The sequence below is a fragment of the Mustela nivalis genome (genome assembly GCF_964662115.1).
Source record: "Mustela nivalis genome assembly, chromosome: 5".
Classification (NCBI taxonomy): Eukaryota; Metazoa; Chordata; class Mammalia; order Carnivora; family Mustelidae; genus Mustela; species Mustela nivalis.
The window spans coordinates 135,264,980-135,277,120 of NC_139024.1; the positions used below are offsets into that span (position 1 = coordinate 135,264,980).

Below are 12,141 nucleotides of genomic sequence, written 5' to 3' on the forward strand. Positions count from 1 at the left end.
GGAAATTGCTCCCAAGGCTGAAAGGAGCTATTCTTTAATCCAGTTTGCACAACGAGGTTGAGAAAGTTTTGAGTTTTTTCTTTTTCTTCTGTTCCGGACACTGACTCTCCCACCTTGGAGCAGGAGAAGGCTTTCTGTTTGGTCAGCAGCTCTGGTCTGTGCTGCACCTGGATAGGCCTCGAGTCCAAGTCCCAACCCTCAGGTGGGCTCTCCTTGTGCAGGAGGGGAGTGATCTGTGGCCTCTGTTCCCCGCAGGGGCCCAGCCTGCCCAGGGAGCTCCGTGCCTAGTGAGAGAAGGCTCAGCTGCCTGGCTCTTCGGGGTCTCGCTCCAGGCCGGTCAGAGGGACGCCTGGTGCTATTTCCATGCATGAGGAGCGAGGAGCCGTGTCAAGTATGCCGCATGGATTCCCTAGTTTTTCTGTGTTATTTTTAGCATTTACTGAGGAATTCTCTGGCCCAAACACAAGCTGATAAACTTGGGAGGAGCTGCTGAAAAGCAGTATTCCAGTTCAAGGGGTCAAACAGCCCCTGTTGTCCCATGAAAGAGTGCATTGTTCTTCTCCTCACGTGACCTATGACAGACACAGCCTGGACCACCAGGACTCAGTGGGCCTCCCTTGCAGGGAATGACCTGTAGCCAGGAAGGCTCCCAGAGAGTGCATTGTTCTTCTCCTCACGTGACCTATGACAGACACAGCCTGGACCACCAGGACTTAGTGGGCCTCCCTTGCAGGGAATGACCTGTAGCCAGGAAGGCTCCCAGTTCCAGCCCCAGGGCGGGGGAAGGGGGGTGAGGGGGAAGCACAGGGCACACTCCATCGAGGGCAGTCCCCATGGTCATTCCAGTCCTGCCCAAGGCACTTTCCTCAAGCTGTTGATTCTGGAGTAACAGCTCAGGTCACAGAAAACTTCTCTCCAGTCTCACCCAGCTCTGTCCAATACGCTTTGGTCACGGGCCAGCTCCCCGCCCCCATGCTCGCCCCCCTCCTCACCCCGGCCCATCCACTCCCCAGACCCACTCACGGTTGAGGAGCCCGAGCTGCAGAAGCGAGGCCAGGGCGGTGAGAATCATGAAGAGCAGCAGCCCGCCCCTGCGCCCCAGGAGCCTGACCACTAAGCACATGGCCAGGCAGGACGCCAGGGCGATGCTGGCCACGGTGTAGTAGTCGGCATAGAAATTCTCCAGGAGCGGCACCTTCACCTCATGGCCCATCATGCTCCGGGCAAAGCAATGGTGGATCCCGTAGCCTGTCAGCCTGTGGGGAGACGCACGGCCGAGGGGGCGGTGGGCCGGCGGACAAAGGCGGGAAGGCTCAGTGACCAGGACACAGAGCGGCAACTCAGCACGTCCCGGAAGACACACGCTCGCCACGAGTGAGTGCACAACCAGGCGCGAGGCAGAGGGACTTCAGAGACATGACCAGAGCGGGCCCCTCTTGGCAGGGGGGTGGGGTGGGGGGGTGGCTCGCTCTCCTTCACCTCCCTTTAGCAGAAGAGCGGGGCCACATAAGCAGCGAGGCCTTCCGTTCGAACACCAGCGAACAAATCCATCCTGACAAAGCACTCCCCATGCCTCAACTCCATTCATCCCATGTGGGCACCCAGGAGCTCCTGTCAGACCCATTTCACAGATGGGCAAAAAGGCCTAAGGAGGGTAAGCAGCTTGCACCAGTCTACTGAGCGGACAACTTCAAAGACATCCTGCCTGTCTGGGCCTCGGCTCCTCCTACAGCCCTCGGGGTTCTGCAAACTTGGGGATGCGTCCAGAGAACTGCCGACTTAACCCCGCTGCTACTGACACACACGCCCTGAGAAAGCTGTACTAGTCAGGCCAGGTGAAGACGTCTGGTCCTGGAGACTCTGTGTCCATTCCTAACTTACACTCTTCCCCTTCCTTTGCCCTGGGTCAAGCCTCTTTCTTTCCTTCCTGCAGAGAATCCTATAAACCTGCTGGAACATGTGTGTCCGGACCTGTCCGGACCGCCGGAGGCAGAAGAAGGAAACGGGATTCTGAACGCACCGGGGCCCCCACCCCCACCGCCGCGGGAAGCTGCAGGTGCAGACGCCCCATGAGGGCAGCCGTGAGAGCTCACTGGTGATGTCAGCCCTCGGCAGCCATCCCAGAGCTAAAAATTTCCTTCTCTCCCAACCCCTCTTCCGTGCTTTGGGGAAATCAAAGTGCTTTTATCACACCATGAGGATGCGTCAAGGTCAACGGCAACAGACCCCTGCCCCCGTCGGAGGAGGCTGCCGCTTGCCAAATGAACTCATTTCCACGTGGGAAATCCTCGGCAGAGGGCCTGTTGGTGTCGTCCTTTTATCATCGAGCAACTGGTGAGATTCGGTTCCTCTCTAGGGATCCCAGATGACTTTCTCTGCTACTCAGCCGAGCGAGGTCTCAGGGAAATCTACCTTTTTGTTCTGGTAGGAAGGCAGTCTTCTGACCACAGCAGGGAACAAGGTCAGAGAGAGGCATCCCCCTTCCCCCAAAGCAGCAGCATTAAAATGGAAACTTGCCATCTCCTTTATGTCACAATTTGTGTTTTTTCCCCCAAACTAAAAGTTGGAGAAGTCATTCCGTTTTTAATGGTCCCATTAGCCTAACTAGCTAGTGTCTGTGGATAGTGGCACGGTGGCCGGGTCCAGAGCTGGCTGTGAGTGGGGAGGCTGAGGCATCAGGGCTCCAGCTCTGACCCACTGTGTGCCTAGGGCCTCTGTCCCCCCGCATGTAGGACAAGGGTATAAGTAGGAACCCCAATATTGAGAACCAATTAAATGGCGCTGCTTTGATAGAAAGAGCTGTGGGGACGGTTGGACCAGAGCCTTGACCACGGGCCTCTTTCCTGGACAACAGTCCTGAGGCCTTTCACAGCTGAGTGCGTAACTGCCCCCCGCCTTCCCCCGCCACCATCGCCTCTAACACCAAATGGGGGTTAACACCCCACCGCACCTTAGGTGACCTCTGACCCTGAGTGAAGGCCACCTTGTGTGGTCAGGGAAGGGTGGGGTTATTAAGCTGTGGGTCAAAATGAGAAAGACCTTCTTGGTAACACTGATACTGGGGCTCAACCCAGGGCCTCTTGGTAAAGAGCAAAGCTCTTTGGGCTGGCCAAAGGCCCCCGCGTGGCTGTAATTCAGGATCCAGCTCTGGGAGGAGGAGGGCCCCACTGTTCTCTCCTCCAGCCCCTCTCCTTCCCAGCCTCTCCCAGACACCTCCCCTCTCCGTGTCCCTCTTGTGACTCACGAGTTCACACACAGGACCACGATGTTTTTCCACAGGTTCCGGGTTCCCACCACTTTCACGATGCAGACTTTCTTGGGCCTCCGGGAAAGCTCCTTCTCCAGCTCTGCAGGGAAAGAGAGCCTGTGACCTCTCGGCAGGACCCCGGACAGGCGAACTCACGCACGTTCCCAGTTGTGGGCATCATGACAAGGGAAACAATTTTTTTCTTTTCTTTAAGCCAGGAGACAGGGTCTGGCCCTCAGGTTAGAAAACATGTCCACAGAGACACTAGCTTTGCACTTCAAATTTCCTCGTGGGGCCGGAGGGGAGCCATGGCACGCCATCTGTGTCCCTTGCCACTATGAAACCTTTCTCGCCAGAGAGGCAGGATCCGCACAAATAAGTCACAGGGAAGACTCACTCCGCTCTGCCTGAGCTCAAAACTCAGTGACATTCTAGGTTGTGGAGGCACCGATCAGGTTCTGGCCATGTGAAAATAAGCAGTTCCTTCCCGTCCAAGGTCTGATCTGTCTGCCTCACCCGCTGCTCAGAGGCCAGGAGAAGCTCAAGCTCCCGAACTTAGTGGGCAGCGATCTCCAAAAGAGAACTACACGTGCGAGTGTGGAGAAGGGCATGTGCTTCAGAAGGGCAGACATAAGCGTATGCACACGTGTGTATGTGTACGTCTCGGTGAACAAAGTTCTTTGCAACCCGAGCGAGACAGTGTTTTGCTCAGTGATGTGACCAACTCCAAGGTTATGAAAAAGAGTTTCTCACGAGGCTCAGACCAGCTCTGAAAGCTGTTCTGAACAGACTCCAAAGGACTCCAATGCCACATTCACAAGGTTAAGCGGTTTGCGGAAACCTGGGTGTTGACATGGCACTTTCACGGGGAAGGTCAAAACAAGGAAATGCCCCAGCCTTCAGGGTCTCCCTGCGCTTCTGGGAGCAGAAATGTCCCACATTTAGCCTCTGAGGCCCCTCCCTGCAGGTCGTCAGGGAGTCATTCTCTACTCTTGAGCTCAAAAAGTAAAAGGAGACCTGACCCACTGTTGGGTGGCCGGTGCTCCTCAAGACGGTCAAGGCCACGAGAAATAAGGCACAGACCCGAGGAGGCTAGGGAGGCTTCACCAGGAAGTGTGATCCTGGATGGGATCCTGGGACAGGAAGTCATTAATGGAGAGACGTGTGACATCCAGGGAAAGGCTGGGGTCGGTTAGCCATGCCGTACCAGTGGCAGTTTCTCAAGTGAGACAAAGGTCTTGTGGTGATACATTAACAATAGAAGACACGGAGTGCAGGGGATTTAGAAATTCTGTACTAGGTTTGCGACTTTTCTGTAAACCTAAAAATAGTCCAAAATAAGTTGACTAAGAAAACCAAACCAACCAACCAAAACGCAGCAGTATGGGTGGGAACGCCCAGTCTACTGAGGAAGGCTTCCGAGCTTGGAAGAAAGAGAACTGCCTCAGGAGAGACCCTAGAGCAGCGTGTGCAAAGGGGACTGAGCGACTGAAGTGCTCTCTGGTATTCCTTGGGGCCATTCCCACCCCTGGACGTCCCCACTTCAACTCTCCTCTTGTACCTCCTTCCTGCCATCCCATGGCCGAAAGGACACAAACCTTATTAGTTTGTAAGGAAAATATGTAGCTTAACCATGAGGACTTAGTAGTTACTTATTTAAACAACTTTTTTTTTGGAGGAGGGATCAGTGTCCCCAGCTGGGGCACTGAAGGGAGAAGGAAAAGTCTTTCGATGTCTGAGGGATGCCATGCCACCTGAGTTTCCAGAACTTTCTTTCTTCCCCTATTTAGATGCAAAATTGAGGTCTGTGTACAAGTCAGAACAGATAGCACGTCAGCTGTCTATCCATGGATCCCCTCCAGCTCCTGAGGTCTTCTAAACCTTTATTTCCCCTCTGCAAACATAGGCTAATTTGATTTACAAACAGCCTTTCCCCTTGGTTAAAATACTACAAAACTTTTAAAGAACATGGAAATAGTACGGTTAACAGATAAAGTTTGATCCAACGGTCTGAGTATCTTCACTGTTATAAAAGTTGTCAGCAGGGGATCGGGGGCAGGAGGGGTGCATCTGGCTGGCTCAGTTGGTTAACCATCTGCCTTTGGCTCAGGTCATGATCCCGGGGTGCTGGGATCGAACCCCATGGTGGGCTTCCTGCTCAGTGGTGAGTCTGCTTCTCCGTCTCTCTCTGCTTCTCCCTCTCCCCCACCACCCCAGCTCACACTCTGTCTCTCTCTCAAATCAATAAAATCTTAAAAAAAAAAAATCAAACTCATTAGGAATCAACTACAGTAGCCACACTTGTTCACCATTGAAATTGCCCAAGAAGAAAATGGCTGTTAGAATGTTCATATAATTTTTTTTTTGTAACGTGGCCCACACCTAATTGCTAATACATTATTGTCTGAAACAGATATTAAAAGAAGCCACAGCAACTCTGACTGACCTGAGTGGTGGGTTTTATTGTTGCTGTTGTTTTTTTAAATAACATTAAACTGGAGAGCCCAAGGTCTACAGAACTGACCACAATCTACAGAGGTAACTGCATTATTCTAAACAGAATGAAATTAACCTGTCTGGGGACTATTGATATGTTGTTTCTGTTATACACATCACCGGCCTATTAACAACAACATAAAACTTCCTCAGCATGAAGTCTGTGTCTCTGGGACAAAATCCCCCAGCTCTGAGTCTTAAGAACCATCAAAGGACTTTTTTCATCTCTCCGGTCATCAGACCGAAAGCGGGGATATCCTCAAGTCCTTGGACGTGGCTGCACAGGAGTACAGGGGGGATGCGAGTTGGTCAGACTGAAGCATCAAGACTGGGACTGTTAGAAGCATTTCCTCTCCCTAGCTCTCTTCCCAAGCTCTCTGACCCCCTATCATGCCCTCCCCTCCCATGCCATGGCACATTTCAGCTGGACCTGTCAGGTCACAGCCTCACCTGCGATGCAGCTAGGGGTCTGACACACCTTGGCAGGATCCCAGTGCTCATTGTTTTGTTGAGCTTCCTTGGGAAAGCTGCTCTGTGTCTCTGTTCCTCGGCTGGAAAGTGGGGCAGCGCCCTGTCTTGGAGCATCGTTACAAGGACCAAACAAAGGAAGTGGGTGCAGCCTTGCATAGACCTGGCCGGTACTTTGGCTGACCCAGGTGGTTCTGGCGTGTCCCCCTGCCAGAGGGGACAGGCGCCCTTCCTGGCCAGTACTTTGGCTGACCCAGGTGGTTCTGGCGTGTCCCCCTGCCCCCAGCTGCAGAAGGAGACGTGTCCCTGCAGACACACAGCAGTCATGACCTCAACAGACTGAAGAGATCCACGGGAGGGGTCCAACCATGCTTCTCCAGGATAGCACAGAGCAAGGAGAAGGCAGGGGCAGGTCACTCAGGCCTCAGAGATGCAGGGAAAACACATTTGTTGGGAGCGGGTGTGAGAGCAACTGGCTTTGCTCTTAAACTTGTGTGCACTGCTAACACGTTCCTGCGGATGCTGGAGAAACACCCGTTATTGAAACAGAAAAAGAGAAGAGGGGGAGAAGGAAGAGGAGCAGGAGCACGAGGAAGAGAAGCAACTGTAGCGGGAGGAGGTGGAGCAGCAGGAGAAAAAGGAGGAGCTGGGGGAGGAGCAGCAGGAGCAGCAGCAAAAGCGGGAGTAGCTGGAGGAGCAGCAGCAGGAGGAGGAGGAGCAGGCAGAGAAGCAGCAGGAGCAGGAGGAGGAGAAGCAGGAGCAGGAGGAGGAGAAGCAGGAGCAGGAGGAGGAGCCGGAGGAGGAGCAGGAGAAGGGGCAGGAGGAGGAGGAGGAGGAGCACAAGGAGGAGCGGCAGCCCCCTTGGCTGCAGGAACCATTCCAAAAAGCAGGCCCTACAGGCTCCAAGGCAGCAGCTCTGAGGCTGGGAGCCCAGGTGGAGCCTGAACTCAAAAGCCCAGAAAGCACCTGCTGTCTCTTCCGCGCTGCCTCTTTCCCCCAGGTGGGGCTTTAGCGATGCCAGCACCTGGCCATTAGGATCAGTGGTTCCGGAGCAAGCCTCGGAGAACGCCTCCAGGGATCTTATCAAAGTCACCTCAGATAGCTCCCTCTTTAAAATCTACCCCACATTTGGACAAGTGACCCGGCAGCGCTGACCTCTGTACTTGCCTGTCATGGCACGTGGCCGTTGCTGGCCTGAAGCCCGGAGGAGGAGGAGTCGGCAGCCAGCGGGGTTAGCAGTAGGGCGCCCGAGTCAGCCGGCCCAGGGCCAGCCTCCGCATCCTTACTTGCTAGTGCTGGGGCTGTGGGCAAGTGACCTAACCCTGGGGACACGTTGGTGGCTGGATGCACAGATCTGCTTCTCCCCTCAGTTTCTGACCAGACCGACCAGACGAAGCGGGGCACGAGAGGGCAGAATCCAAGCTCTCACAGAAAAGAGCTGAGTGAAGCCCCACGGAGGCCTGATGGGGGGACTCGCCATCTCCCATCCCACCAATGCTGGGCCTGCTGGGCTTCTCTGGGGGTGCTGCCCAGAGAGGGCCTGATGCCTGAGGACAGAGGACACCCGCTTCTTGCACAGGGCTTGTTCCTTCTACATGACGGGACATCAGCAGCAGGCGGCCGCGCTCCCCAACACTTAGCCTGTCTGGGCCCTGCTGCCCCATTTGTCAAACATGGGTGATGTGATGATTGACCTCACCAAGGCTCTGGCAAGAAATGCAGGTGCAGTGTGTCTCCCAGGAAGACCTGGGGTGGGGATGGCCCTGCAGAGGGGAGGCCTGAGGTGCATTTTGAGAGCCTAATGCAGGCTGCAGAGTCTTTGGGAGGCAAGTAGAGGTGAGAGAGGGTCCTGGAGCGGCTTCACTGAAGGTCATGGGGATCTAGCCCTGGGAGGCTGCTGAGGGATTTCCGAGCAGGCGGTGCGAGGGGAGGGGCAGCGAGAAGGAGACAAGGCAGGTAGACCAGGTAAGGGACAGGGATTGGTAGGTGGATGAGATGAGGTGTTGGGAAGAAGATTCCAAGCAGAAGAAAGCAGCCTCTGAAAGCTGGAAGTGGCCAATTCTGATGAAAGGGACACCTGCCTTCCCCCGGCACTGGCATCAACGCGTTTGACGGAGGGGAGTGAGCAGAGGTCTGAGACAGATGGGAACCGTGTGTCCCCAGCAGTGGGGGGCCATGACCACCCTCGGGAGGCAGGCAATGTCCCACGTGTCAGCCTTCTGCAGGGACTGCCACACAACTCAGAAGCAAAGAAAGGAAAAACGATTTCCTACCACTTTCCAAAAATAGGAGGAAAATGAAGCAGTATAATTAGAATTGAGAAAACAAGATTTTCCCAGACAGTATTTTAACCAGAAAGAAATGGAATGCGGTGATTCCATTAGGGAAACGCCAGAAACAGATTATATTGTAGGACTTAAGAGCATTAACCAGCTAATGAACGGGGCTGAGGAGTTTGGGAAGATGGCGTGGGCTTTCTGAAATGAGCAAACAATGGCCCCCAAAGGGGAAATTAATTCAATGCTCGTTCTCTCCAGTGACAATGGTGTCTCTGTCTGTGAGCTCCCCCTCCTCTCGCAGAGCACCAGAGTGGAGCTGCTTCTGCTGGACTTACAGAGTTCAAGTCCCAGCTCAACTACTCACTAGCTGTGTGACCTTCACCTAGGTAATTCACCTCTCTGTGCCTCAGTCTCCCATCCACAATTCAGGATAATTACAGTACCTCTCTCGTAAGGCTGTGGTGAAGTATTCTAAGTGAATACATATAAAGCGCTTGGCATTAAATATTAAGTTAGTATTTGCAAATCATTTGGGAAAGTGACTGATATACAAGCACCATGTGAATATCAACCTATTCTCATTGTCACTGGATAAAAAGGAACCCCAGGTGCCCCTTTGCACAGCACCGGCACTCAGTACTCTTCATGAAAAGCAGACCTGGCTCATGGGCTTCTTTATTCCAGTAAAGCAAGGGCTCCAGGCTTCCTGAGGCCTTCAGCCTGCGCCAGAGTGCAAGGCAGACCACACCAGCCCTACAGGTGGGGGCAGCCCAGGCTTGCTGTGCCCATCTCCCAGGTTGGGGTCCAGGCCAAGACTCGGACGCCATCCTGGTCAGCAGCATCTGGGGAATTCTACTGACCGTGAACCCTAGGTCTGAATCAGCAGTCTGCTGAAAAGTCTGTCTAGGAACCAAGGGATAGACCGTTCCAGAAGCCCTTCCTGGCTAGCGTGGTTTCCCCGCTGTGTTCCTTCCCTGTTGTGAATGGAGCTGTGACGCCTTTATTCTCCTACCTCAGTTGGGTCTCTGCTTACCTCTGTCCTTGGAGCCTGGCTCCCCCAAGTGTCTGTGAGCCCTCGCCACCCCCCTCTCTCTTTCCGCTCTGCGGATTTTTCTGACAGCATGCATCTGTCCTGATGGACCGTACATTCCATTGTTCCCTGTGTGCCCTCCCTGCTTGCCTGTAAGCTGCACGGAAGAAACAAGGCTTTGCTGGTTTCCTTCTGCTCTAGAACAGTGCCTGGTACACCGTGGGCATTTAGTAAATATCTGCTGGACAGAATTCCAGATTATGGTGGGGGGTGGGGGATGCACATAGTTTCTCTTGGGCAGGGCCCACAGAGTATTTTCCTGGGACATTTATAACAACAGTACTGGCGGGTTGTTGCCGCGGGTCAGAGCCTGGGGTTGGCTTTCCTGGGACCTTCGAAGGGCGTGTCCAGCAGAGCCTCTTCCAGTGCTTATTAAACGGTGCAGTTTCTCAGAACTTACTCCAAATCTGCTGGAGCAGCATCTCTGAGTACAAGGGAGGGCAGCAGGAACATGGATTTTTAACAACTTCCTGGTGATACTGACAGATCCCTAGCCTGGAAGCCCCGATCTAGTTTCTGGTGACGCACTTGATACACACGTTTGATGGTTCTGACCCCCGAAACGAGTAATACATAGTATGTTAACTAACTTGAATGTAAATAAAATCTTAAAAAAAAATAATAATAAATAATAAAACAGATCTGAACTACTCTACAGAAAGACTTCACTTTCCTACTTCTTTAGGTGCCCCCCCAAAAGAGGTCATGACAGAAACAGACAGTGGCATCCCTGAAGGTCCACCCTGGGAAGACAGAGGTAGTGCGGACCAGTGCCGCCCCATGGCAGGGCCCTGCGGGTTTATAAACCTGGCCTTCAGGGTTGGCTGTGGACCAGACTCAGGCTGGACCCTTCCCAAATATTCCAAGATGATGGGGTATGCATTAGGTTTGTGCCTCACGTCTGGGTTTGGACAGGCTAAGTGGGACACCACGGCGCGTTAGACTTGAATCCAACACCTGGAAGGCGGACAGAGTTTAATTCCTGTCACATTCCCGGTCCAGCTGCAGACCAACCGGGACGGAAACTTCAACAGCGAAGGCAGCTGCTTGGAAAGACCGTGGGGACTCTTCGTCTGGGACGGGGGCACCTCTCCTGATTGGGATGGGGTTGTGGGGTGAAGTGAGCGCGACTCACCGGGCATCACACCTTTGATGTCACTCTCGGGGTTCATGCAGTTCTTCTGCGTGAAGTGCAGGATGAGCTTCTTGGCGGCCTCAAACTGCTGGGTGGCCATCAGCCACCGCAGGGACTCGGGGAAGACCCTTCAAAGACAGGAAGGGAAATGGGTAAAGGTCTTCGGTTCTGTAGGGTGTCAAAACACACAGCCTCGGGGCGCCTGGGCGGCTCAGTCTGTTAAGTGTTTGCCTTCAGCTCAGGTCATGATCCCTGGCCCTGGGATCGAGCCCTGCATTGGGCTCCTTGCTTGGCGGGGAAAGCCTACTTCTCCCTCTGTCTGCCACTCCCCCTTCTTGTGCTCTCTCTCTGACAAGCAAATAAATAAAATCATTACAAAAAACAGAAAAACAAAAAACCACAGCCACTGTCCTGGGCCGGGAAGCTTCACAGATGGTAGCACTCAGTTTCCACCCATGGGAAGTGGAGGCCAGTGACTGCTCAGGGCTGTTGTAAGCTGAGTCAGAGAAGCAAAACTATGCGCAGGTGAAGGGGTCTAAATTTTTTTGAGAAAGTATGAAAACAACGATTTTCAAAATGTGGCAGATGGGAACAACAATCCTACCCATTGTGTCAAGAAATCAGTGTAAACTTGTCCCTAACTATGAATCTCTTCAGCAGGTTTAAGCAGTTTGTTGGAGGGCCGCTTCTGTTCTATTTTGTTACAAAGACCAAATATTAATAGAAGGATTAAGTTTTAAAAAAATGCCCGACATGAGCAACCAGACAGTTACCTTCAGTTTTCAAACCTTTGAAGGCTTTCACAGGACTTACCGATATAATTATTTTCATCTTCCTGCTAACTCTGAGATGAGACCACAGAACACAGCAGGTCTCAAGTTTTATTAGCAACAAAGTCCTTGTTTGTGTTAGGACGAGGAGTCCCAGTTTAAAAAAAAACCAAAACACAAACCACCAGCGTTTTACTCTTAGTGCATTTTGTCAGCTTACTTTTATGACAGTATTTACAGGTCGATCAAAGAGAACAGGGTGCCCGGTTGGAGCAGGGGGCCAGCCCAATTTTTCTGGCCAATATTAATCAACATCCTAGACTCTGGCAAGGGCTCTGGTTAACCCCTCAACTGCCACGTGCCGGAGCACCCCCAGACAACCCGTGCATGAACAGGTGTGGTCATGTTCCCTCCGAACTTTCCAAGAGGCAAGAGGGCACCCCTAACAGGGAGGGAAGCACAAGTTGTTCCATCCAGCCTGGGCTCTAGTGATCGCAGTGTCAGTTACACAGTATCAAGGAGTCCTGACTGATGTTGCTAAGAAGTTAGCACTACAGCTAACCCTGGCAGCCCTGCAGGATCCGGAGAGACTCTAATTAAAGTATTCCAGAAGCCCCACTGTGAATCTTCCATTTGCTCATGCAGGATCCTACACA

General features: G+C 53.1%; 2 protein-coding genes across 3 annotated transcripts in view; one reads left to right on the forward strand and one right to left on the reverse strand.

Annotated features, from left to right (window-relative positions):
* Positions 1-2,523, forward strand: part of PSMG4 (proteasome assembly chaperone 4) — a 35,899-nt gene extending 33,376 nt beyond the window's left edge. Inside the window, exon 3 of the mRNA XM_082730910.1 lies at positions 1,934-2,523. Coding sequence (XP_082587036.1) covers positions 1,934-2,073 — 140 coding nt within the window. The 3' untranslated portion in view covers positions 2,074-2,523. The remainder of the gene's footprint in view (positions 1-1,933) is intronic.
* SLC22A23 (solute carrier family 22 member 23) overlaps positions 1-12,141 on the reverse strand; it is a 172,130-nt gene that overhangs the window by 17,110 nt on the left and 142,879 nt on the right. For both annotated transcript variants that reach the window (XM_082730877.1, XM_082730878.1), the window contains exons 5-7: positions 10,716-10,843; positions 3,245-3,347; positions 1,024-1,256 (exon numbers count right to left, since the gene is read on the reverse strand). In XM_082730877.1, coding sequence (XP_082587003.1) covers positions 1,024-1,256; positions 3,245-3,347; positions 10,716-10,843 — 464 coding nt within the window. The remainder of the gene's footprint in view (positions 1-1,023; positions 1,257-3,244; positions 3,348-10,715; positions 10,844-12,141) is intronic.